The sequence below is a fragment of the Eptesicus fuscus genome, chromosome 10 (assembly GCF_027574615.1).
Source record: "Eptesicus fuscus isolate TK198812 chromosome 10, DD_ASM_mEF_20220401, whole genome shotgun sequence".
NCBI lineage: Eukaryota > Metazoa > Chordata > Mammalia > Chiroptera > Vespertilionidae > Eptesicus > Eptesicus fuscus.
Window position 1 is genome coordinate 24288014 of NC_072482.1, and position 26685 is coordinate 24314698.

The 26685-nt window shown below is 40.2% G+C and overlaps 1 protein-coding gene across 2 annotated transcripts in view; it reads right to left on the reverse strand.

Annotated features, from left to right (window-relative positions):
* Positions 1-26685, reverse strand: part of DST (dystonin) — a 438404-nt gene that overhangs the window by 58749 nt on the left and 352970 nt on the right. For both annotated transcript variants that reach the window (XM_008161813.3, XM_008161974.3), the window contains 10 exons: positions 20073-20234; positions 18386-18556; positions 15540-15706; positions 14104-14263; positions 13577-13903; positions 12971-13055; positions 11065-11306; positions 9555-9761; positions 1723-1842; positions 1429-1536 (listed from right to left, as the gene is read on the reverse strand). In XM_008161813.3, coding sequence (XP_008160035.2) covers positions 1429-1536; positions 1723-1842; positions 9555-9761; positions 11065-11306; positions 12971-13055; positions 13577-13903; positions 14104-14263; positions 15540-15706; positions 18386-18556; positions 20073-20234 — 1749 coding nt within the window. The remainder of the gene's footprint in view (positions 1-1428; positions 1537-1722; positions 1843-9554; positions 9762-11064; positions 11307-12970; positions 13056-13576; positions 13904-14103; positions 14264-15539; positions 15707-18385; positions 18557-20072; positions 20235-26685) is intronic.

Below are 26685 nucleotides of genomic sequence, written 5' to 3' on the forward strand. Positions count from 1 at the left end.
CTTGGTTCATATCCATGTTTTTGCATGTGGCAGGATTTCCTTCCTTTTAAAGGCTGAATAATATTCCAGTGTCTGCTAATATTAAGTGTTTTTAACACAATAAAAAACAAACTATACATATATATATGTAAACAATAGCAAAAATGTGGAAGATCAGGCTGGTAAATTATGATATATTCATACAGTGGAATTCTACACAATCATAAACAAATCATGGAATTTAATGACATAACTTCCCAAAAAAGATGTTAAGTGAAAAACACCAAAATATAAATAAATAAATACAAAAGCAAGGCCTCAAATTTTTATAAGACAGTGACCTCTCTAAACATAATTTGTGTCTTCTAGGTTAGAAAATGTCTCCTGAGTCTAGCAACATTTACATTACTTTCTCAAAAAAAAAAGGACTACCTTTCACTAATGAAATTGTAAGAGGACATGGTAGTCAGCAAAATTAATTACATATATTAGAATGAATGTAGAACATTATGCTATCCACTGATTTCATGGGGTGGTCAAAGTGATCTAGATTATGGTATAAATCCACATCATGAACTTATAGCAGAAGATAAAGCACAACAGCGGTCTAATGAACCACAGAATGACAGAGAAATTATTTCATGATGACCTGTGCTTTTCATGTCAGAATCTTTACAAAAATAATAAAGGAAAGATTAAATTATAAACAAGTAAATTGCCATTGTGGAGGATAAATAAAAGAGAAAGTATTAATATATAGTGTACACTGTATTACTCATCTATGTTATATCTTAAAAGAAATGCATACCCTTTAAAATGTGATCTTAGGCATAGGCATTTATATAATTTATTTTTGCCATGGAATATCTTCTTATTAGAAGTGTTAATTTCTTTAGGCTTTTCAGATGTCAGAATGTGAAACAATGCGGCTGGTTTTCCATCAATTTAGAGAACCATTAAAACTACATAAACTGGATGCTTCCTTAATTACTCAGCTCATTTTCCCTCCTATACAGCTCACAGTAACTTCCTACGGCATGGATTTCAGCATTAGAGAGAACCACATACTCTGGTTTTTCTTCCAGCTCAAGAGACCCAAATGTTTATGAAGTATGTAAACAACAGTTGACATTTATAATAACAACTTATAACAATAATAATGGCAATAATACAGCTAACATTAATTGAATGCTTAATGCACACCAGTTAATCAAGGGCTCAAACTTGAATAGCTTTTCTGTATATTATAAAGATTGTCCCAGGGTGACTCCCTTAAGGAATATTCCTTTCACTGTTATTCTTGAAGCTTGAAAAACGCCTTATTTGCAACTAATGATTTAGCTGTTTAAACAGCAGCTGTGGATAAAGGAAAAGTGCTTTCCTAGGGCTGAAAGCTCAACAGATGCCTTTATTCAAGAGTGTCACTACCAGTCACAGGCAAGATTATACCTTCATTGATTGCTTTTCTTCTTCACTGCACGTGGTCATGATTTTATGTCCAGACTTAACTAGCTCATCAATAATATCCTTGTGTCTCAAAATTTCCATGGTGAATGTCTGTGATTTACAAAAATAAAGATTTAAAAAAAAGAGAGAGAGAGAGAGTGTAAGAATAAAATGAAAACAATTAGGTAAAGTAGCTGAAAATACCAAGTTACACTAGTGGAGTTCGGCAAAGTAAAGCATGCAAGCACATTTTCTAGCCGAGCAGATAATTGAGATGTAATTGGAAATGTCCTTCACCTTTTGAACCTGCAGCTGAGCGGCCGTCTGGTCTTGCTCAAGCCTGATGTCACCCAGAGACATCAATTTCTTTTCTGTTTCAGTAATCCAGGATATCTCGGCATCAGCCGCTTGGTCAAACTAAACAAAAGATAAATAATTAGGTCAGCAAGTTCCTGTAACTGGTGCCAGAAAAATACCTATGTACATATATTTTCAATATCCTTATTACACAAGTGGGAAAACCTGAGCTTATCTCTTCATGGCATCCTGAAATAAGTCCTGATCATGACTGAAGTTACAAAGAAAGGAAAACAACTTTCACAGAGTAATTAAACACAAGCTCTTAAAACATGTTGAATCCATAGCACGGCATCCATGATTTTAGGACACCGAACACTGCTGCCTTCGTTTGGTAGTCATAAGAATGTTCTCCCTAGGAGCACTATCCAAATTGGTCAGCTATAAAAGTCAATAGCTGAATACCATCTTTCAATCATTTCCTCATCACTTTAAACCATATGATGTGCAGGTAGCATTCTGCTATCAAAGTATACGATTCCTAGCAAAAAAAAAAAAAAATGAAATGTTCCCATTTTTTATTATCTGTGTGTATATAGATGTATGTATAATACGTTTCTACACATATAGAATGTATCTCCAAATGATTCATGTACAATGTTTCACAACTCATTTAATAATAGCAGAAAACATACTCAAGAGCTTTCTTGAATATTTCAAGAGATTTTTGTTTTCCTGATCATAATCGTTATTCATGGTAGAAATTCATACGATACAGAAAAATATACAGAAGAAAATTAAAAACTAGAGTGAATACCATTGGTATTTTGGTGAATTTTCTTCCAGGAGTTGAGAGAGGTTTTTAAAGGTCTGGATAATACTGTATAAACAGTTTCATATCCTGCTTCTTCATTCATTATGAACATTTCCCATGGCATGTTCTTTTATGTGTGATTTTTAAATAACACCATTGTATTCTAGCATACTTGGATATTTTCATTTAGGGTCTCTGCATTTTTTTGGCTATTATATAAACAACCCTGCAATGAATAACTTTGTATATAAATCTCTATTGGCATCTCTAATTAGTTCCTTAGGGTAGATTCCTAGACGCTGACTACCATGTCAGAGAGCATGACCATTTTCAATACCTTACATCAGATAAACCCCAATGCCCTCCAGGGCCAAGCACTTATCATGTACAAGTAAAGTGAGTAAGTGACACCACAAGCCCCAATAACAAATGGTAACCAACAACAGCCTCAGCTGGAAGATTCAGCGGGGAATGGACATCGTCAGTATTCAAGTCCGGTACTGCCAGACCTTCTAATTTTTTAGGAGAACCTGGAAATCCAGAAGGGGGAAGAGGGATAACTAGGTGAGGAGTGAGAAGGGTGGGGATAAGAAACTAGATTGAAAAAGAATTCACACTTTTAAGAGTTTATGCAACATTATGCAGACTCCTGAGAGGATGGAGTGAAAAAGAAAAAGAAAAAATAATCGACTAATTCAGCAGCTTCAGATGTGGAAAAAGAAGTCTCCTTTAAAAACACATGGAAGAGTCCTCTGTGCATGGATTACTAGCTAATGTGGTTAGAAAGCAGACGTGTTATGCTAAGTGAAATAAGCCAGTCAGAGAAAGACAAATACCGTATGACTTCACTTCTATGTGGAATCTAATGGACAAAATAAACAAACTAGTAACAGGGTCATAGATACAGAGAACAGACTGACAGCTGTCAGAGGGAAGGGGGGTTGGGAAGGCTGTGTGAAAAAGGTGAAAGGATTAAGCAAAAAACAACAACAAAAATCTCACAGAACACAGCATGGTGGTTACCAGAGGGGAGGGGAGGTTGTAGAGAGTAAAGGAGGGACAAATGGTGATATAAGGAGACTTGACTTTGGGTGGTGAACACAACACAATATACAGATGATGTATTATAGAATTGGACACTTGCAACCTATATAATTTTATTAATCAATGTCATCCAAAAAAATTTTAAAACAAGTGCAAGAGTCTTCCTATGCATGGATTATTAGCTTTAAAGCCATATACTGTACAATGGAACTTCAAGGTAGAACTTCATTACATGACTCACTTAAAGAGCACAGAACTGAGAAAAACAGTCCAGGCCTTCTACCTGAGTGCAAAAGATATCCGAATAAAATTCAACAGTAATGATTTGTTTTCTTCTGCTGGTCCCTGAAAAAATAAAGCGACACAACATCCCTCTTGTTTGTGTTCAAGCAATTTTTAGTATTTATATGACAGTCCTAATAAAGAAAGTCAGGCCGTGAGTGTTAATATTAGCTTAGTACCACATCTCCCTCTCTATAAAAAAAAGTAGCCAATGAAAAACAGTATGATGATACCATCTAAGTTGCCAAAATGGAAAGCTGAAACTCAAACACTGTTTCTTTAACCCAGGCAAATATTTGCTCTGCTGAAAGAAAACAAGACTTGCAGCAGAAATTTCCCTTCTGTCTTTGAATGTTGTTGTTTTTTTTTAAATTAAATTGACAAATATTTATTATTTAGCAACAAATGGAATAGCCACAGGGTCTACATTAAGCAATTTACAGCCACAGGGTCTACATTAAGCAAGGCATTTTATTTAGGTCTGTGGCTCTTTTAAATGACTGCTGAACATCGGTATTTCTATTGAACCATAAAAACTTCTTATTTTACATGTGAGCAACACGAGAGCAAGATTACCAGACAAATTTTAATAAATTTGCCCACAGCTCATACAAGTAGTAAAAAGTGACTTCAAATGAATTGTAGATAATCTTAGCATCCATAACTGCATTCTGGGAAATACTTTGATAGTATGCATCATGAAGTGGAGTCTAGTCATCAACCTTGGCTACTATAGCTCCTTTCCTGTTATTAATAACTAGGTTAATTACAACGGTATCACTATTATAGATGAACTAGCATTTCAGGATGTTTTCCAAGTTAGAAAAAGACATTTTATTTGGCTATCTCTAAATATTCCTGCAATACACTCTCTACACTGGTAATAGCCAACCTTCTACTGAACACACTAAGTGCTTAACATGTAATATCTCTTTTAATCCTGACAACTATATAATGTATTACCACTAACTCCATTCACAGCCGAGAAAACTGAGGCAGAGAGAAGTTCACTGAGTTGCCAGAGATTTCTCAGCTAGTAAGTGCTGGACCTGAGATTTGAACCAAGGTGGTCTGACTGAACCCTAAGGGAAGGGAGCATATCGCATGTCTTTTAATTAACATGTCCTTTCTGCAGTCTTTGTTGCCATGTTTTGCCCTTTGTTCTTGGACTCCGTGAACTAAAAATACTCATGCGATGGCACCAAAAATGTTCAAATGCCACAACAGTTAATAAGGGGTAGGTTTTAACTTCCTATTTAAACATTTGTCCAATCTCTGACAGATTGCTTTCGGACTTATCTAGAAAGTTTCTCTTGAGTGGCAACGGAGGTTTGAGAGTGATAAGGAACCTTAACCTCAAGGACACCCTTTCACTCCCTTCCCCTGGTGAGGATCTTATCACTCTCTTTTGATTAGCACTTCCTTCCATTTTGCTGCACATTATTCATAACGCAGCCCATATGTTCCCACCCCAACACCTGGAGGGTCTAAACAAATCTCACTTCCGTGGGAGAGGTTTCCTTCTAGTTCTTTAAAAGAAATAAACAGGTGTCATGGTGTTATTTTTCTCCATGGCTGAATCCTAATGACCCAATGTGCCGTTTATTTTAACTGCACCCAAATCACCAATACATGTGCCTTTATATTGGGGTTACATGGTCTGCTAAAATAAACCGGGCAATTAGAACTCCCAGGGAGATGGACACATTTTAGCGACTTTTGACAATTGTATATTTGTAAGAGGCAAAGGACAACAATGAGCTTCTCTGAGGTTTAAAACAATAGCAGTGGTCAGAATTCAGGCTACAAATCGGTACATCTTTTAAAACCTTTTGCACTCGGATGTCGAGTGTGACTTGACACAGTTAGCATCGGTAGCAGCTCGTATGTTGAGCCACACTCGACACGTAGTTTCACCGCGGGGATGAAATTACAGAGATTAAAATTACTCTTTGAATGTATCAATAATTTGAAATATAAAAAATCCAAATAAATAAGTTTGTATGAAAAGAAACTCCCGTTTTTTATTCTACTGCCGCGCTTTGTAAAATCTGGGGTGTTTAAAAAATTAAATCCCGAGTAGAATAAAGGAATCGAGAAAAAAGCAAGCGAGTGCAAAGGGTTAAGCAAAAGTGCCTTTCCCATTTCCACAGGGCTGTTTGGCTCAATCTGCAATTCAACAAAGAAAGCAACAAAGATGTGTTACTTGGTGTAGGTTTAACATGTAAAAATACGTAGTTTCTAACTCAGAAAATGGCATTCAGTGTTAGGAAGCAAGTGTCTTTCTTATTCTGTTTTCTTTCTTTTTTATTTTATAAAGCTCATCACCACTGTTTACTACGCTGCTTTGTCCACTCCAATGTTTCTTGTTTTTCCTAATAGTCATAAATGACTCAATTCTTTTTAAAAATGTATCTTCTTCAGAATATCAATGCCTACAAATCTGTAGTCAGATTCGGGGGCTAGTTGACTGGTAGCACTAAATGTATACAGTCGTCACCCATCTGCACAAAATTGAGGCTGCTCAATTGTTTCCCAAATAAAAAATAAAAAATCACTCAAATTTACATAAGGCTCTTGACCCTATGATTTCAAAATTTATTGACACATCTTTTCAAAACTGCTATTGTGATATAGGATTAATATGAAAAATCTACCCACGCCAGTGTGACCTTTTTAAAAAACTAAACTTACACCGGGCAGTTAGAAAGTACATGCTAATGAAAAGACATGCTATATGCTCCTTTCCCTTATGTCTTCGAACTTTAATCCTTTTTGATGTTTTCCTGGACATCTTTCATGTCAATATCTGGAAGCCAATACAACTCTCTGATAATGGCCTGACAGTTCACAAAGTCCCTATGCATTTGTTGAATTCCAAAAAGCAGGTTATAACATTATAAAGGTGCTGGATTGGTTACGTAAACAACCTTAATGTGGCAAAAGATGAAACATCTTAAGAGAAATTTGCTTGGAATACAGGTATTCAAAATTTAGTTTCATTTAACCAAGTTACTCCAAGACAAAACATGAAATCTACAAATTTAAAAATTACCAAGTCATGTGCCAGGCACATATCCTCACCCCGTCACTGGTGGGGGTGGTTATGTTGGGGGTTGGGATCTGGGATGGAGTAGTGTTACTAACACAAAGTGTATGTGTCTAAAGACATGTCTAAAAAGATGGGCTGTGGTCAGATCATGTCCATGTTTTACGTGGAGAAGAGACAGAACGGTAGATGATTTGTATATACCACAAAAAGTATATAGTATAGAACGTGTGGCTAATATCAGGTCTGAAGATTTTTCTTTATTTTGCATCACATTCCTTTTATATTTCATGATGTATTATCACTGGGTGAACAGAAAACAAATATCTCAGTTTCAAACTGCACTCTGGTCCTAATTCAAAACATCTCTAAGTGGGAAAGGTTGTAAAATAATTTCAGTGACATACTAGCTCCTTTATAAACCTGAAAATTATGAATGTAGAAACTACTCTTTTGAGTGTGAAACTAAAATCTCTGCCAAGTCAGAAAGGCCGGTTCCAATTTCTTCCTAACCTTGCCTGGAGAGTGATCTCCGCGGTCCTTCTGGTGTGGCAGTCTCCCGCTCCCAGTCCTTATAAACTGGAAATATCCTCACTACATACTTCCACTTCCCTATAGCAACGGCACCTTCCTTCAGATTAATGAAGGAGGTGAGAAAAAAAGGACCACCCGCAGGGTTTCCCCTCCCCATGTAATTTATAAGGAGGCACTCCAGGGTGGGAAAATGAGGTCTGGATGAAATTGGTTGTGGCTCCACCACATACTAGCTGTGGGACCACAGGCAGGTCACTTCACCACACTGCACATTTTCCTCCCAGCTCTAAACCGTGTGTCTTCCTTCCTTCCTTCCTTCCTTCCTTCCTTCCTTCCTTCCTTCCTTCCTTCCTTCCTTCCTTCCTTTTCTTTTTTTGATGACTTAAGTTCATTTTACTGTTTTGTTTTTTATTACTAGAGGTATTCCATTGGACAGACTTGCAGGCATTTCAAAGGAATGCACACATAAACGCAGAACAAATACAGATGAACAACCAGAAGATACATGACATGAACATGAGCTGTATGACCTACCGGTACTAAGATACGTTTACTATCCACATTTTCTCTCTCTCTCTCTCTCTCTCTCAGAAGGAAAGCCAGAAGGATAGAGACCATTTTGTTTACACATTCTTTCTTCCATGGGTTTGTCTGTATTCTTTCAGAAAATCTTAACATTTTCTTCAAGGAATGATTTTATCAGGGGAAAAAAAATTGTGATTTTCCTAAAGGATATATATTTTGGGTTCTAGAAGACATATACTGAACTGATATATATTTTTTAACTTTGGAAAACACTTGCAAAACCTTGAATAGAACTGGACACATATTTGAGCTCACTAACCAGCACAAGCTCAGCCTGTCACCTTGCCCTTAGTACTATCTTGCTGCACTGAACTAGCCAACCACAATTAACTACTCCCAAGAGATCAGAATATTTGTCTTGCTATTTATAGAGAAGTCTCCAGAGCCAATTCTGAAACTTTGGAATAAATTTCGGTGGAAAAAAAAAAATTGGGTACTTTCAACTATCTGAATAAACTTCACAAACAAGCACACTTATTTTCTTATAATAACGAGGCATACAAGTTCCTCCAAGCTTTGAAAACAGTCGTGAAAGCACATTCCACGGGCATGAATGCCCTCCCCCGCAAACATTTCTTAGGCAGGCCTTCTGGTACCATTGTACTTTGTCGGCTTCTGTGACTCCCGAGCGCAGCACTGAAATGAGCAGTGAGGCATGTGCCCCAGAACCGTATAAATCACACTTTGACGGCAACCTTAGAAAATTAATTTCGGATGCTCCCACACAGCCTGCTTGATTTGTGTTTCTTGCTCTTGGCTGGCACTCGCGAAAGCTTAGTCAGACACCTTCTCACGCTCTGCTCCACAGTCACTGCACTAACCCCATCCCAGAGAGCTGGCAATAAGGCGCTGATGACTTAATGTAAATATCCAGGGATTTCAATAGAAGTTAATCAAAACATGTATTATAAACTTCTATTTCCAGAACCCCCCCCCCCTTCGTTGGCTACAATTTTCTGAGGGAGCTGTGGCTAATAGTTGGGTGCCTATAAAACTCTCTGGAACTCCAACTCCATGTGAGTCACAGATAGATGGAAAACTATCCTTTTCCCCTTTACAGGAAAAAGCTCTACCAATACAACTCTGTCCTTGTTAGAAAGACTACAGCCTCCCTTTGCAAATGCTCCGTGCAAATGACCAGTTAATACTGATGTGCATGACAACTCCAAATATTTACTCACTTACAGATTAGACTTAGCCAGTGCATAAAATTAGCATTCGTCATATGCATATATGTACACAAAAACAGTTTTCTTTGGAAAGCAGGGATGATCTACCCAGTGGCTGATTTGGTGAGGATCCGTCTGGGAAACAGAGAGGCAGATGGCTGCTGACAATGTGCAGATTAGCCGTGCCCCGGCACTCAGACGTCAAAGTAACCAAAATCTTTTCAAATCCCTCCTTTCATTTTTGAAGCAGAACCAATGAATGGAAACACTATTAACGGAAATCTTTGTTCAGGTAGAGGCTCTGCGAACAGCCGGGGAAAATGTATTGCCTAGACAACAAACCACTTGCCCCTACCTGCTGTGTTCTCAGAATGGCGGCATCGATCTCCTCCACCTTCTGAGTGATGGTGTCGCTCACTAATCGGTAGCGCTCATTGTCCTCCGCCACCATTTTTTCAAGTCCCTCCCTCGCCCTCCAGGGCACCAGTTCCAGTAAGGCACTGCTCACTTCATTAAGGGAATCCAATAAGGCTTTGCAGCTCTTAGCTTCCTTTTTCAGCTCCTGAAAACAGAATTAAGAAAGCATACAAACCTGTGGGTAAATACTTACATGTCTGAACAGGCTTCTCCTTTTACTAATGTATTTGGGGCTAACATGCTTTGCAGGCCAAGAATGCGATGCACTGGCACCCTTCGTTTCAGCTAAGTTCTAGAAACCTTTGTTATTTCAAGCAACAGGGAAAGTGTTTCCTGAAAAGTTCTGAAGGACAATTCGTTTGCCAACATGGCAAGATTTCACCCTTGAAATTTAATCTGAATGTCTGTAAGTTGGAAAACAAAATCAAGCAAGTTATCTTGTATTATTCTCTGCTGTCTGATAACCTCTAAGTCAGTGGTTCTCAACCTTTCTAATGCCGCGGCCCTTTAATACAGTTCCTCATGTTGTGGTGACCCCCCCCAACCATAAAATTATTTTTGTTGCTACTTCATAACTGTAATGTTGCTACTGTTATGAATCGTAATGTAAATATCTGTGTTTTCCGATGGTCTTAGGCGACCCTGCTAAGACCATCGGAAACACTTCGCGACCCACAGGTTGAGAACCGCTGCTGTAGAACCTAAGACCATCGGAAAACACAGATATTTAGCAAAATTACAGTTATGAAGTAGCAACGAAAGTAATTTTATGGTTGGGGGTCACCACAACATGAGGAGCTGTAGTAAAGGGTCACGGCATTAGAAAGGTTGAGAACCACTGCTCTAAGTCAACAGGTACCATGGAAGTAAAATAAAGAGGGAAGTCCAAGCCAGAATCAAGTGACCCTCGAAATGAGGACACACTGGCTTTAAATCATCCCAGTTGAATCATTATAGGCTCAGCAAGCCTGACCTCACTGATTCCCTTTCCCCCAGATATGATCATACTTCAAGGATGATAAAGACGGGCTGATATCTCGGAAAAAAAAATGATTAGCAGGGTAGAAGACCACATTTGCAATATAATTTTAAAAGCCACTTCACGTTATGCATCTGTATAACAAAAATAGTGTTATTCTAACCAAATTACGTGCATCTCTGGAAACGGTGATCCTTTTCCTTGATTTTATTTTTCTGTTTTCATCATCCTGTCTCTTGTGTAATAAACTGTAAGACTCTGAAAATAAATTATAATACGCTGTTTTCATCTCTGGGTTCCTAAAAGTTTACACAGTTGACCTGCTGCCAATTTCTGTTGGGTCCCCGCCCACCAAGGCATCCTTCAGCATATTAGTAATGACACGAGAGAGATATCACTTCATTCCTGTGTGAATAAGACGCCCCCTCGAGATAACAAACGGGTCCAAGGTGCATAAATCAGAGCATACTTTTTGTCGCGCTTGCGCTCGGCTTGCAGCTTCTCCCTTCGGAGCCTGAGTCTCATATGAAAGCAACTCCACCTCCACTCTGTCCAGCCAGGTGCAGAGCTCCTCGTGTGCACAGTGCAGCCGGCTTGCAAGCTGCAGGGCCTGTTCCAGAGTCTTGGCTACATCCGCGCTCAATTTAGTAATGTCTTTGTACCTTGCTTTAATGGCTTCCAATTTATCTTGAATTATTAAAACTTCATCACCTAAAATTTCAAAGGCATGTTATAGCTCATGAAAGGAAAAAGAGAGGGGGCAGAAGGAATGGTTTCTTCAGATATTATTATATACTGATGAGATTTTCAAGGTTGGGCGGGGGGGGCGGGGAGGGGGAGGACTTTAGAAAACATTTTTCTGAAGAAGTTCTGACATGCCTGGCCAGCATGGTTCTGTGGTTGAGCATCGACCTATGAACCAGGAGATCACAGTTCAATTCCACATCAGGGCACATGCCAGGGTTGCAGGCTCCATCCCCAGTGTGGGGCGAGCAGGAGGCAGCTTTCATCATTGACCGCTTCTATCTCTCCCTCTCCCGTCCTCGCTGAAATCAATAAAAAAATATTTTTAAAAACACACAAAATAACAAATTCTGACCCAAGAAAGGCCCTTTTCTGGGTTTTAACCTTTCCCAGGATTTCTGGCAAATCTTAATAGGTCTGGAAATGCAAATATGGAAACTGGAAAGGACCACAGTGCCTTCAGTTATGTGGAAAGTATCACCTTTGTATCTCTCTGTATGGTGCTTCCAGCTCTCAAGCAGAGGAGTTCAAAACAGTCTGCATTCAACTACCGACTTCATGGCCTAAAAACATTGAATTTGTGGCGTGTTTCCTTTCACAAGATACTTAACCCCTTGCTGGTCACTTATCATTACATGAGGATAAGAATGGAACCTACTTCATAAGATTGTGATGAAAATTCAATGAGTTTATATCTGCAAAGTGTTTAGAACAGTGCCTGGCATATATGTGTGCATATATTAAAAATGATATACTCATCTGCATGATTCCTCTATCTCATTTTCAGACACACAGAGAAATTGTGTCATGGGCTTCAGACTTGGAGTTCAAGGCTCTAGATACTATAATGAATTTCTCCAACTTGGTACTTGCCCCCATCACACACATAGGCTGAACTGGATATAGGTCTAGTGCAGTGATGGGCAACCTTTTGAGCTTGGTGTGTCAAACTTTGCCAAAAAACTGAGCACAACTCGGTAGTGTGTCACTTTGAGGAAAAAACATTATTTCGCAAATGTTTCATCCTCAGGAGCAGCAAATGTTTCGTCCTCGGCATGCGGCCGCCTCAGCGGCCGCGTGTCATCAGAAATGGCTACACGTGTCAGTGCTGACACGTGTGTCATAGGTTCGCCATCACTGGTCTAGTGAAACTTTCCTAAGCCAAAGGAATTACTAAAACAAGTTAGGTTGTATCTGTTTCCTTGGTAAGCTCAAGCATGAAGGTATGACACCTTGGTTTAGCCAACGTATGTGTCACTGAATGCAGTCTGTCTTAAAATATAAAAAAAAAAATATTGTCTACAGTCTATGCACTCATCTAGAACAACAGCCTTCCGCAAGCGGAAAACCAATGTAACTCCAGCGTCAGCTTCTCTGACCCTCTCCGGTGCCACAATGCTTTGTGTCATGAGTAATACACTCAACTTCCATTAAGAACTCAAGTGAGATCATGAGAAAAAAAGTGAGATCATATTCCCACCCAACTTGGTCTGTCTTCAAAGCATTCTCCAGAATGAAGGCTTGGAGTGGCCCACAAATGATAAAGTTTTTGTTTTCCCCCATTCCTAAAGTAATTTGAAAGCAATGCTAAATGTTGACTCTATAATTACTTAATTTGAAAGATATCTCACCTGTTGTGTGTTTAAGTAGTTCTAAACCATTTAGTAATGCCTGATCTACATTTTGTTTTCTGAGTAGTATGTCCTCTTGCAGAACCTAAAAGGCAGGTACCATTTTCATGTGGGGAAAGAAAAATTAAATACACATTAGCATTAGTTAATATTACAAGACTTTAATTAGGTTTTATAGATATATATTTGAGTAAACACCCACATTTTCAAATATTCATTATTGTCCCCATGTTTACCCTCCTCTTTCTGTCACTGTGGCCCAGGTCCCAGGTTAATCTACCACAACTGACAGCACTCTCCATTTCAGAAAATACTTAGGGCCCTATTAAATGAGCTACGTGGAGATATTGGAGCACTAGTTAATTATGGGTCTTTGCAAATGGCAATAAAATAAGAAGTGAAAAGTGAAAAATCGGCTATTGGATACATTCAATCTCTTTTTTAAGGTAAGTTCACTAAAAGTAATCTGTATACACAAAGTATTTCTTGAGTATTGAGATACACATAAATCAAAATGAACATAATATAATGCAGAAATAAGGAAGACTCAAAAATAATGACAACCAAAATTAAAAAAATAAAATAAAATAAAATAAATCAAAATACCCGAAGTTCAGACTGCTGCTCCCACAGACCCTCAGTGCTGTAATCCTGGACTGAGAGCTTGCTCAGCTTGTCATGTACTTCATTCAGCCAATTCATCAGCTCCACTTCATCTTCCCCAAAAATCTTAGCATTACACAAGGCCTGCTGGAGCAGCTCAGACCTGCTGTGACTCTTCTCTTGAATCTCAATGTACCACACTTGAGAGGAGTCTAATTTATTCTGCACCATATCTTTATCCTCCCTGGAGCTCAAAACCTTTAAGGACTGGCCAATGCTAATAGCCTGGTGTAAATGTTTATTGTGATTGATGATGTCATCTTCTAAGGCCTAAATAAAGTTTTAAAAAAAGAGAAACAAACAGAATGGACAAATAAAAATAAAAACATAAATAGAATGAAGAGCTGACATTTGAAATGGATTTAATTCACAATGACTCATAAAAAAATAATACATAACTCAAATTTATGTCATAAAACCAAGAAGGGAATGGAGAACTGAATCTTACTAAGGTGGGATGAGTATCTTACTTTGTGCTGTGCAATTTGTTCCTCAAGTTTGGACGCTTGGGTTCCTATGGGCTCACAATTCGCCAGCCTCTTCTCTATGGTTGTAAGCCACTCGTTCAGTGGTTCTAAGGTTTCATGAAATTGTTGTGCTACCACCGAGATACCTTCCAACTGACGATTCCTACAAATGTGCCAAGATAAAGGTCCTTTAGGAATGAAGAATGTGTGAAATATTCAACAAAAATCTTCACTCTCTTGCTTCCGAATTCTGTTCTAAACATTTTTTTGTAGAAAATTTCTAGGGCTAAAATTAGTATCTCTCACATTTAAAGAACATGTTAAGATAGTTCTAGTAAATAAAACTAAAGTTGAACAACAGACCAACCTCAAGTGCCTGAATCTTATGAAAGTCTTTAGCAACTTAGTTATAATATTTAAAATAATAATAGTTATTATAATAATAGTAACAATAGGAAAGTTATAACAACAGTATCATCAATAATAATGACAATAAGATATTTATTGGACACATTTTTTGTAGAAAAAAAGTAGAGAGTATCTCCCATGGGAGCCAGGGCACAGTGTCCTGGGGCATTACGGAGAAGGAATAATCTACTGACATGTATTATAGGTCAACATGAAACCTTTAACCTCTACAGGAGCACCTTATTCTAGGTCCTAGAACTATAATTAATTCTACTCCATTATTCAAAGTCAGCCAAATTTTTCTTTTCACCATTTTAGCTCCAAAGGAGGTAGGAATGTATGGAAATATTCTATCCAGTGGTTCATCGATTTTCAACCCAAAAAGTCTATGTGGCTACACTTTAATGTAGGTACTCCTCAAAAACTGGTCAAGGGAGAGAATGCAGAAATGAAATACAGAAATGTTGAGTGCAAAGTGGAGCCATGCTCTAGGCTTCCTGGCCTTCATGTATGTCACAGCACCATTCACCTGCCTAGTTTCCTAGCTAACTCTTACTATGCCTTTAGAAGATAGCTTAGCTGTCACTTCCCTGCCCCCAGACTATGTTCTTCCTATTACATGCTCCCATGGCACCCTGTATTTTTGCTTTGAAACATTACATTTGTCATTATTTTTCCATTGCTATAAAACCCTACTAGACTGAGCCCTATCTGAGGACACAGATGATCTGTCCAGCTCATCCCTGTAACCCAAGGCCCAGTTCTGCGCCTGATACATAGCAGGCAGGCAATAACTATGTAATAAACAAATGAATAAACTGCCCCTGAGAGAAATGTTTTTGTTAAAACAAAGAGTTGGGATATGTCTGGTGATTATAAGACACTACCATTAGAGGAATGAGGAGAGAGGTACCATACACAGCCCTTGCTCTCTGTGTTCACATGATAAACATAAGAAAAGTATTACCAAATAAATATCTGTGTTAAAGCCATTGCTTCTCTCACAAAAGATCGGAAGTAGTGTTAGTTACCTTGTTTCAGCTTTATTAAGCAATGCCTCCCATCTACTATCCAAGAGACTCAGTTGTTTCAAAATTTTTACTTTATCTGCAGGTTCTGCTGTGGCAGCAATTTTTTCTCCTTCTCGTTTGATTACCTCTACAGTAGATTTGCGGTCATCCAACAATCTTTGGAGAAGCTTGAAAGAAAAAAATAAATATAAAAAAGTCAAAGGAATAATTGTATCAACATAAAGAAAAATCTATTCTAGGCACTTTTGTTATGTGCCCACAATATATATTTTGGATGAATTCACATGCAAAAGGATCTGAAAAGTAGGATTTTAAGAGTAACTCATTTTGCTTAATGACTCATTATGATTGTGTCAGACACTGGGTTAGGGGCTTTTCATGGTGGATAAAACTAATATTGATAAGGCCACCAAACCATTGATTAATAATTTTAATGTAAAATAATGGGGTAGAAGGTGCTGCGTAGCATAACTCCACTGCACTGATGGTGACAACTTCCCATTATTGTAATGAAAGGGGAATATCCTATACATTCAACAATTATCTGTCCCATTAAGACAAAACAGATTATTATAAATCATTACTGTTTTCAAAACCTTTTCTGGTGTTAAACAATGCAGTACAGGCAGAGGGTGAGACACAGACCAAGTTCACGAAGCTAGTGAGGCAAAACCGGAGGCTCTCGCCTCTTTTTACAGGTGGGGTTCATTCCTAAAATCCTCCATGAGGATGAAAACCAAACAAGAGCTTTTAAATATCACTCCCCAAAGGAACAGAGGGTGGAATGTATGAGAACTCTCCAAAGCTGGCTAAATAAGACTAATATTTCAGGATTTAGCAGCAGAAGACAAAAATTCAGTTCAATTCTAAGTAAATATTTCAAGAAGCCTGGAATGGAATGTTTTATATAGGTGAGCAGAGCTCAGGGCTCCCTTGCTCTTACCTAAACAAGCAAATATTTCATGAGCAAGGCTATCTATGCACAGGCGCCATGTTGGATAAAACACCAACTAGTTCACTGTTTCCTTAATCTGATCCTGACTGATAGTTAAGGAGTAAAGAAATGGACAGGTACCCAGAAGTAACAAGCTAGAAGTGCATTCACTCACTTTCATTTTGTAATCAAGACCAACAAAGTAGGAGGTAGAGAGACACATTTAGGAAGAAGAAACACAAACTCTCTTGACACAGGTTAGAGTCATTATAAAATCAAAGTCCATCAGGTGGCTCAGGCAGTAAAGAAAACTACTTAAGTGGATTATTTTTGATCAACTTTAATAGCAAAGCCTCTGGCAATTAAGAAAGCCAAATCAGCAAATAAGGTTTTGTTGGCTAAGCATAAGTTCAATAACTCTGGGAGAATTATAAAGATTTAAATTAAACTGCGAATGGCAGCAGTTATTTTATATATTATATATTTTGAATATTACATATATTATATACTAGAGGCCTGGTGCACAAATTAGTGCACGGTTGGGGTCCAGCCAGCCCGGCCCCAATCAGGGCAGATCGGGACTGGGCCTGTCAGGAGGAGGAGATGGCGGGAGGTTGGCTGGCTGGCCCACCCAGATTGGGGCCCAATCAGGGCCAGGCTGGCTGGGGGGGAGGTGGGGAGGCCACAGGCAATTGGGGTTGGGGGGCCAATTGTGGGCGAAGCCACCCATGGGGAGGGGCTCTGGGCCAGCTGGCCTCACCCCTGAATGGGGTGGGGTGCCGTCCGGGGTCCAGCAGCCTGGGGGAGAGGCCGGGGGGAGCAGCCGCAGGAGGTTGTCCGGCCGGCCTCACCTCCTGATGGGGCCAGTATGCTGGCCACAGTGGGCGTCATGGTCATTACAGCGTTACATTTGCTGGCTTTTTATATATATAGATTATTTTACTACATATTATATATTATACATATTATTCAAAAATTGCATAAGTGCAATGTGTTTCCTGTGATGTTTAATTCTTACCTCTAAATCTATTTCTAATAGGTTAATTTCCCCATACGAAAGTCCAAAGTTCTGAATATCAAAATTAAATGAAGTTTCTTAATCCATTCCCTTCTTAAGGTTTCATCCAGGAGAAACCTCACCAATGTGTTGTGTTCCAGGCCCCTCCCACATGTCCTTTCATGTCATGGCTGACAAGTTAGTACTGAGAACATCACTAAATGCTAACTAAGTGACCAGAACCAGTGGGAGCACAACTGTATGTGAGATCCCAAATAGACATCATCCCTCTAATGAGTGTGCCTTTCCAACTTGGTCCTTACTGAGTGTCAAACGACACAGCAGCACATTCCTTAGCATATGTGAATCAAATATTTGCTTCTTCAGTACAGGCTGAAGCTGCCCATATTGAATCTATACTAAAGGCAATTTCATATGACCAACCTAATATATAAGGGAACAGTGACATTTCTGTCCAAAGTCCCCTTATTCCCTGACTTCTCTATTTAAAACTGCACACATACACACACATACACCCTTTACTCTAGCATTTCCTGTCCCTCATTCTTGTTATCACTTTCTAATTTTTATCTCTCATCCCTGCTTTACTTATCACTTGCTAACTTATCACAATTTACTTATTTGCTTTATTGTTTCTCTCTCCCTGTTCCTCCTGTCCCACAAAACCGTAAACTCAGTGAGGAAATTATATCTTTTTTTATTTGGTGATATAGCTCCAGCACCCAGAACAATGCCTGATCCGAGGCACATGGTTCCATAAATATTTGTTAAATGGACAACAAAATAATGTCTAGAACATCAACAACCAGTTAACTAAGATATCCTATTAATATAAATAGAGTTTCATTATTAATATGGCACAGGAAACACAATTTAAAAGCATCACTGACTTACCTTTTGCTCTTGTATCTGGGCCTTCACCACTTTGAACTCGGCCGATGGTGGTTTCTGATTGGCCACAAGCTCCTCGGTGTCCACCATCCAGCTGAGCAGGGACTCCAAGGCATCCTGGAACCTCCCACAGTGCAGCAGGGCCTCCTGCAGCTGGGCTGCTCGCTGAGCCACCTGCAAAGTTCCAGTTGGTCCCATTTATTTATTAGCTTCATAAAACAATGAAATTGCCTACCGGCCACCACTTTTCATGTTTATCTTCCTATTTGGTCACAAATTTTCCTTTCCTTTTCATTTAAAATCTACCCAAAGCATAGACAATGGACAGGTTGGGGGTAGAATAGCATCAAACTTTAGCAAGTAAGCCAAGAAGATAAGGCTACCATCATAAACAGTCAATGCAAAAGATAAAACCTTTGCGATTTTGGAAATATCCAATGCATTTATGATTAGCAATGAATGATTGAAATATTTTCAGGCTGCTGAAAGAAACAATGCATTAGTCACTTTTATCAGTATCCTTGGGATTCATTTTTTTATTTCCTACTGATGCATATCAGGGATAATGATAAAAAAGACTACGATTAAAAAATAACGATTATAATAGAATGAGAATTCTGTTTTGCTAGGCAAAATAACTATAAAGTATCCAATTAAATTCTGCTAGCTCCAAGCTCTGAGTCCTTATTTAACTGACTAGGGCCTTTGTCTTCTAGTAAATGGAATCTCTGGGTCCTACAATACCCTACTGCCCTTCTCATAGATCTCCTTTTTGGACTAAAAAAGTAGTTGGCAAGATATTTTAAGCACTATGGAATATATTTTCATCTGACACTGCATTCCAATTGTGTTCAAAGTGCACTACAATATGAATCTGACTTCAAAGAATGATAAATGTGGGTTTGAGACCTGGCGATGCTTAAGATTTCAATGCAGCAAAATTTGTATGCGAACAATCACCACCACCACCACCAGATAGGCACTGCCATCTAATAACAATTTTCTGATAATTTATGCCATGTGAAGATCTGCTATTGTGTCAGCATTATCTCCTTAAGATATCAGAGCATTATTTCCCACATGGGTATTTTTTAAAAGGTGGGAATCTCTACCTTATAAGTAAAATAATATTTGCTGTTAATGGTCTATCAGGAGGGTGGCAACCCTTAGTCCAGGGCAGACAGACAGGCATAGTTGCTTTCACTCGCACAGTGTGACCTATTATACAGTGAAATTAGTTGCTAACATTTGAAATTTAGAAGATTTCACTAAAAGAGTGAGATTTCCAGGTTCCTCGAAAGCAAATATACTCTTTGGCAACAGTGAGCATAGACCCTTAGAAGGCAATGCTTTGCTGGAGCTAAGTGGTTACTGTACCTTTAAAGGTGCATGAGGTCTCTCAACACAGGACAGTGTCATGGGCCACCTGCCATTACATCTGCACTATTGTGCCTCTATCAAAGTCAAGATAATGACAGGGAGAGGCCCTGTTTCCTCCAGCTGGCTCCTTTCGTTTATGCTTCCTAACAAGCCCTGTAGGCATTGGAGTTTGGGCCATCCAGTTTACAGCAATATAAAAAAGTGGACATGTTTAGGGAAGTCTGGCTACTGTAAATATGATCTGTGGTCACAACAAATGCTAGTGAATGATAACAAACAGAAAGGACAGCGAAGGGGAAGGCAACGTTACCTTTTTATTGAGAGTCTTCCACCTGGCATTGACATCGTCCAGGTCCTGCTCCAAACCTTGGGTGCTGGTGCTGTTAGCAGCACTCTGAATAAGGCTCTGGCCCAACCAGTTCACATCTTGCTGTTTAACCTGCAAGGGTTCAATCTCTTCTTTTTGGAATACCTGCAGTTGGAAGAGCAATAATCATATGAATTATATGACCTAATAACCACCAAATATAAACATTTACTCAGTGATCGGATATCAATCATTAGAGATAAAGATAATTTTTGTTGCGTATTCGTATCATAACAACCTTATTAATAAGAGTCATGAATGCAAAATAATAGTCTAAGTGCATTTAATCAGATTACCTATAAACCCAAGAAAACAGTGTATGTCCTCTCTTTATTGTTTCATTATCATAGCACTAGAAATTTCCTATCATTTCAATTTAACTATAGTATAAAAATGTATGAAAAATGCTAATGAACAAAATGATAAGATGGGTCCAAGATGAACCCATTTACTGGGCAAGGGCTCTAACAGGCTCTTCTAAGAATGCCTGCTGTTAGCTGGCATTAAAGTTTGATGAATCACTGACAAGGTGATGAAGTGAGCCAAAGATGCTAATCTATGACTTGCCAGATGGGCCAAAATACAGGGATAGGAAAAGAAAAAATGGCTTAGGCAAGCACTACAGTAGTATGTATCCCTAAACATCTAGCCCCCTCAATGCCTATCAAGATGCCAATAGGCTTGCGAGAGGCATGCAGACCTCACCCCTGGACCTGATCACACATACCACCAGCACAGCAACTGTGGTTACGCTTTGGTCACTGCCGCCCCTGTCAGCAGCTTTCCAGAACTGCCCCCCGAAACCCGACTCCTCCTCCCATCCTACTTAGGGTCCCCGGTGGCCTGCCTGTAACTGTCCAAAGAGCGAATGTGTTAGAGCAAAATGCAAGCTCCATGGAAGCAGAAAGTTCTCTTTTCCTTATAATCGTTTCATGCCCTGGACCTCCCATAGTACCTGACATGCAATATTGTACGTGATGATTATTTGCCAAATAAACATCAGTATAGAAAAATGATATTTTATCTTGGAATGAATGACATCAACCCCTAAACAGATAATACTGGGGGTATAGGGGGTAGATCAACATTTTCATAGACAATACAAATGTTTTTTTAATGCAGGAGGTAAAGGATGTCATAAAGAAAGTAAGTTAATTTAACTCAGAAAGGAAAGTTTCGGCTAAGGTATTAAGGTAAGACAAGGTTTGGATTTCTGAGCTGTTATACTATAGGGCACTATACAAATATATCAATAGCCCAAGTGAACAAACAGTTAAGCAGAACATATGAAACATAACAAAGGCAAATACCAAAACAGTACTTAAGATGAAATTCAGGCACAGCGTGGAAAACAATTTTCAAAGATGCAGAGGCTGCAGGAGACAAACGCTCTAGACTCTGGCCAAGGCCCCAAAAGCAGGCTACTTCCGTGTTATTGTATGAATGAGTACATTAAGGAACAACAAACAAATAAATGATCATTTCCTCTAGAGTTCCCCTCCTATATAGACAATTTCCACACTGGAGAACTGTTTCTATATAACAATACCATATTCACATAATCAAACAAATTATAAGAATTCCCCAAGTCACTGAGGAACAAAAACACAAGCTTTCATAAGTTTTTAAAAGGCATAAATTTCCTTAATAAGGCAATGGAAAGTTGAGACAAGGTGGTAAAAATAGAGTTTGGTGCGGTATTATGATTCTATTTCTTTTCCATACCACTTTCTAAGTTACTACTTCTATGAATCGCTGTGGATATGTTTTACTACACACACACACACACACACACACACACACACACACACACACACACAAGAGGAGGAGGGACTGCTACATTCTTAAGCCCAAGAACTTGTCTTGTATATAAGGATTCAGGGAAAAGTTCTATTCTCCCTCTCAGATAATTTCTAGGACGAAAAAAAAAAGTGCACCCTAATATCATGTTGCAGTAAATTGCCTTAATCTCTTTCTTACCTTGGTTTGAAAGAAATTAATTTTAGAGTTGCATATCAGAGTAGGTCTAGGTGAGTCTATGGTAATTTTCTGAAGTACTACAAAAATATATTAAGGGTTATAAAAGTTAACTACTAAAGAATCTATGTACTCCTAAGAGCTTCATTACTTTCTACAAATAAACTGCAAGATCCTTTACATAAAAAGGTACTTAGCCAAGCTTTTACACTAGCATGTCATTTAAAGCATGCTCTAGGAAAGGACATCGCTGACTCGAGCAATTATTTCATGGACTGAGAAGAGAAACTTTTCTGAAATTGTCCAAATCCCTTATCTCTCAGTGGTAGCAAAATACTTACCAAGGGAGACTTTCCCCCAAATCTAGTCCATAAGCACACACACAGAGAGAAGCTTAAAATAAAATAAAATTACCTCTGAGGCAAAGTTTACCAGAAGAGCTTAGAAAAACTACCAAAATAACTGAACTTCAGCCTAAGTGGGAAGAAAAAGATTACAGGCCTGGCGAACCACCTCTGCTTATTACGGGGCTGCACCCTTCACTTTCTTACCTCACTCACCACTCACAAGAAGTCAGGCGCTAGCTATCGGGGCTGCAAAGTACAGCACAATGTAACTTCTCTACTTCCACACGCAGAGCCACTGAGAGAGAAAACTTGCAGCCCATTTTAAAACGTCCTTAATGTGAGTGGAGTACTTCGCAGACCACAACAATATAATATTGTGTTTGTACCTTCGTGACTAAGCCTGTTCAAGCTTAATAAATCCAATGTAACGGCCCCTAAATGGCAGTGTCTTAAACCACAATTTGTGTAAAAGCTGAATGCTCACATAAATTCACAGTGGAGGCATTCTAAGTGATGGCACACCGCCACCAGCTGCACAACCAAGAGCAGGACTCTCGACAGCTGGGAATCATCATTCCCCAAACCCCCACCTAATGCGTTTGCTGCAATGATCAACTTATCAATATCTGGCATCTCGTAGGGCACTAGTCACCCCCACCCCCCCCCACCCCCGATGAAACACCAGTGACCACTTGAGAACAGAAGCACAAAATCTGGCAGGGCGGGGTGTCCCGTTTCCATGGGTTACCTGAACTGACTGAAAGCCATTACAGACTGAGTCCAGTACTCCTGTCCGGGCCCTGTTTTTTCTGGGAGCTTTCTTTCTCGCTGCTCTGAATTTCGGGGAGCACTTCGTATGGGCCACCTCCATCTCCTGGGCAGGAAGAGGAGCCTCCACTTCCTCTTTAGGTGCAGGGTTCGATTCTTCCGAATCGCATCGTGTTAACAGGGACACATTTTCTTCTAAGCGTCTGCTACCACCATCTACGTGATTTCCCCCCAAATCTGAATGGGAGAACCCCAAATCCTCAGGAGAATCTGCCGTACGTTCCCTGCTTTCTGCTGGGATGTGGAATTCTCCCGGTCCGTGTGCTTTCCCTTCTCCCCCTGGGTTAGAGATACACTCATTTTCTCCATCTCTAATTAATGGGTCACCCCTCACAGTGGTCTCCTTCCACTCATTCTGCAGGCAGCAGTGTTCACCGTGGATATCCCTCTGACCATTCACACCAGTCGTTTGCTCCAGTGGAGAAACACCATGTAAAATCATTTTGAAGTTCTCATCAGGGTGGGCACTTCTACAGGAAAGCAACGGGATTTTCTGTTCGCTAATGGGATGGGCAGGAAGCAATGGTGCATGTTGTTCTGCTATATGAATATCTTCGGCAGAAGACAAGCTTCTGATTTGTGACTGGTCTCCAGTTAAAATGGCCTGTTTTTCTTCCCTCTCGGCTGGAGGGCTGCATAAACCAGAGTCGTCCTCCTCCGACGTGAGGGAATTAGTCCCCCACCTGCACTTGCTGGCCTTGCTCGCAGCCTGGGACACATCAGTAGGTTCCACAAAGGAGCTTTCACTTTTGTTTGCATAATCCATAAAATTGGCTGGGACAAACATCCGCCATGACCGTCTATGCTCTTTCTTTTCTGCGTGAGATTTGGCCTTGGGTAATCCTGTGGTTCGGATGATGTCACTGTTGAGTTTGAGCGCGTCGAAGATCATCTTTTCATCTAGGGTGTGAGCTTCCCGACCTCTCAGCTCAAACACGTTGGAAGAAGCCAGGGCACCGTTGGAGCATAAAGAACTAACATCCAGTGTCCTGTGACTGTAGGGCAAAGTCCGATCTCCAAAATGCCTGGAAGCCAGGCTGCCTTTTGAACCCGAGTCTATCTGTTCATTTAGTCTAACAGTGTCATAGATGGACCGCTGTGGGACATAACAGTCTTCGATATTCAGGTCCTCCTCCTCTTCACCCTTCCCTACACATGGGGGGTTCTGACGTAAACAGTCTGGTCTGCTGAGTGGCTTCCCCATTTTGCAGAAAGTTAAAGCAAATATTGCAGCTCTTGAGACAGAAATTAAGAAATAAGGCAAAGCATCTTTCGAAAAAGTATACCTCTGCACAGAACTATACAGTGTCTCTAGCATAAAGACACATGCTCAGATAATATACGCCATAATCTATGAGGTGTTTAAGGTCATCATCAGTGCATCAGTCTAAATGCAACTATCCTTGTATCTGGTAGTTTTTAGAATGATTCTAAAAAATAAAGTGCATCAAGAACACAGAGCAGAAACCTCCTAGCCTCCCTGACCCCCAGCCCCCGAAGTTCCCTTTCACATACTCCAAAACACAGAAAAACAACAACAAACATACACTTAACAGTGGCTCAAACAGTCAGAACATTCCATTGTCAGTTCATTTCCCTTTTTAGTCTAATTTTGCATCCGAGATTTCCAGATTAAAATTTCCAAGGGAGCAAGCATTTCAACAGGCTGAATGTTAATTTAGGCAGAGCTCTGGTTAACTGTAATCCACTTAAAGAGGGCTTACACAACTCCATCTCCTGTATAAATAAACCATGCTTCAGAAACTTAAAAGACAAACACAGGGGCCACGTAATTGTCAGATCAAGGCACAGAACAGATCTTCAGAGAAAAATCAGTCTAATGTTGTAAGAAAGTTAAAATTTTCTTTTGCCTTTTTTTTGGGGGGGTGGGGGGGAGTAGCTATAAATAATCTGGATTCAAACGGCAGTTTTTCTTCCCATATTAAGCTTCTTTGAGGCTAGTCAGAACTACCCAAAGGAGGGGGGAAAAAATTCGACTTTTGGACAGCCGGGCCAGTACAATCCAGCAACTGTTTAAAAGTAAATAGTTTAGAAAGCATGGTGTTCTAGAAACTCTCTTTAAAAAAAAAAAAAAGCCAGTTTCCAGAGTCTTATCTGATCCTCCTGAAGAAGGCTTATTCCACCTGAGGCAGTTGCAGCGAAGAAGAGCTCCGAGTTCCCTCTAAGGCACGGGCAGCGTCATTCACATTCCAGCTGGGAACCGAGACTCGTGGAGCCTTTGAAACTGACCCAGTGTGGCCGCAGTCTGTCTTTCATTTTAGCTGCAGCTGGGGAGAGGCAGAGGTGGCGGAGGCGGAGGCAGAAAAGGACCTCCAGCAGGGAGCTCCGGCGCTGTCCCCAGTCCCCAGCTCCTCACGGCAGCAGGGCCCCCGGCGGCGGGGCAGGCATCCTCCCGAGCCCGGGCGCTCCCAGGACCGTCCGCACTCTCTTTGGGCAACATCGGCTCCGGTCCCTCCGCTCCGGTCCCTCCGCCCGCCGAGCGCTCCGGACGCGCAGCTCCGTGGCTCCCCCGCTGCTGAGCCCTCCCGCGCCTTCACTTCGCAGTCATCGTTTCTTGGACTCCTCGCCTCTCCTGCGAGCCGGGTGAGCTGTTTCAGGGGGAGGAACCTAGAGGCCCAGAGGCTGCAGTGCAACAGCTTGCTGGTGACATCAGCGCAAATCAGACCCGCTGGGGAGAGGGGCAGCTCGGGTTCAGAGTCGCCCAGAGCGCACCACCACCTAGTTCACAGGAGGAAGGGAGAGGAAGGGCTTGCAGAGGTCGAACCTGACAATTGGAGCTCCCCGGGGAGGGAATCATTTCTGTGAACGCCCGGTGCTCATTTGAATATTAAATGGGTAGAAAAAGAGCTAACAGGTTCCTACCCTTCAGCTGAAACCACTCCCTCACACAGTCGCAGACGCTGTATTAGTATCTGCCATGCGAAGGGCGGATCGCTTTGAAGTCGAGTGTTGTGTCATTCCTTTTTCAAGCCCAAGTTCAAGTCTAACCGTTCTCCAGAGTAAATTATCCCTATGGCAGGGTGCCCTGAGCACCGCTGACATGAATATTAGTAGTTACTAATAACCATGCAGCCCTCTTGAGGTTAACAGATCAAGGGCAGTAAGTGACTCCAGATATTTCATAAACAAAATCACATGCACAGATTTTTATCTACTGAACAAACACGCTCTTAAAATGCTGTTTGAAAATAAATTCAGCAAACCAGGCCATAGCCCTCGGGGGGGGGGGGGAATTAATACTCTTATTTAGGTAAAATAAAATCTACCCATCCTTTATTTTACAAAATAAGCAGCATTGCCAGATTAGCAGACAGAGTAATACGTGAGGGCAGACTATCTTTTCTCAGTCTCACAAGATAATAATTTAAACATAAAACTGCACT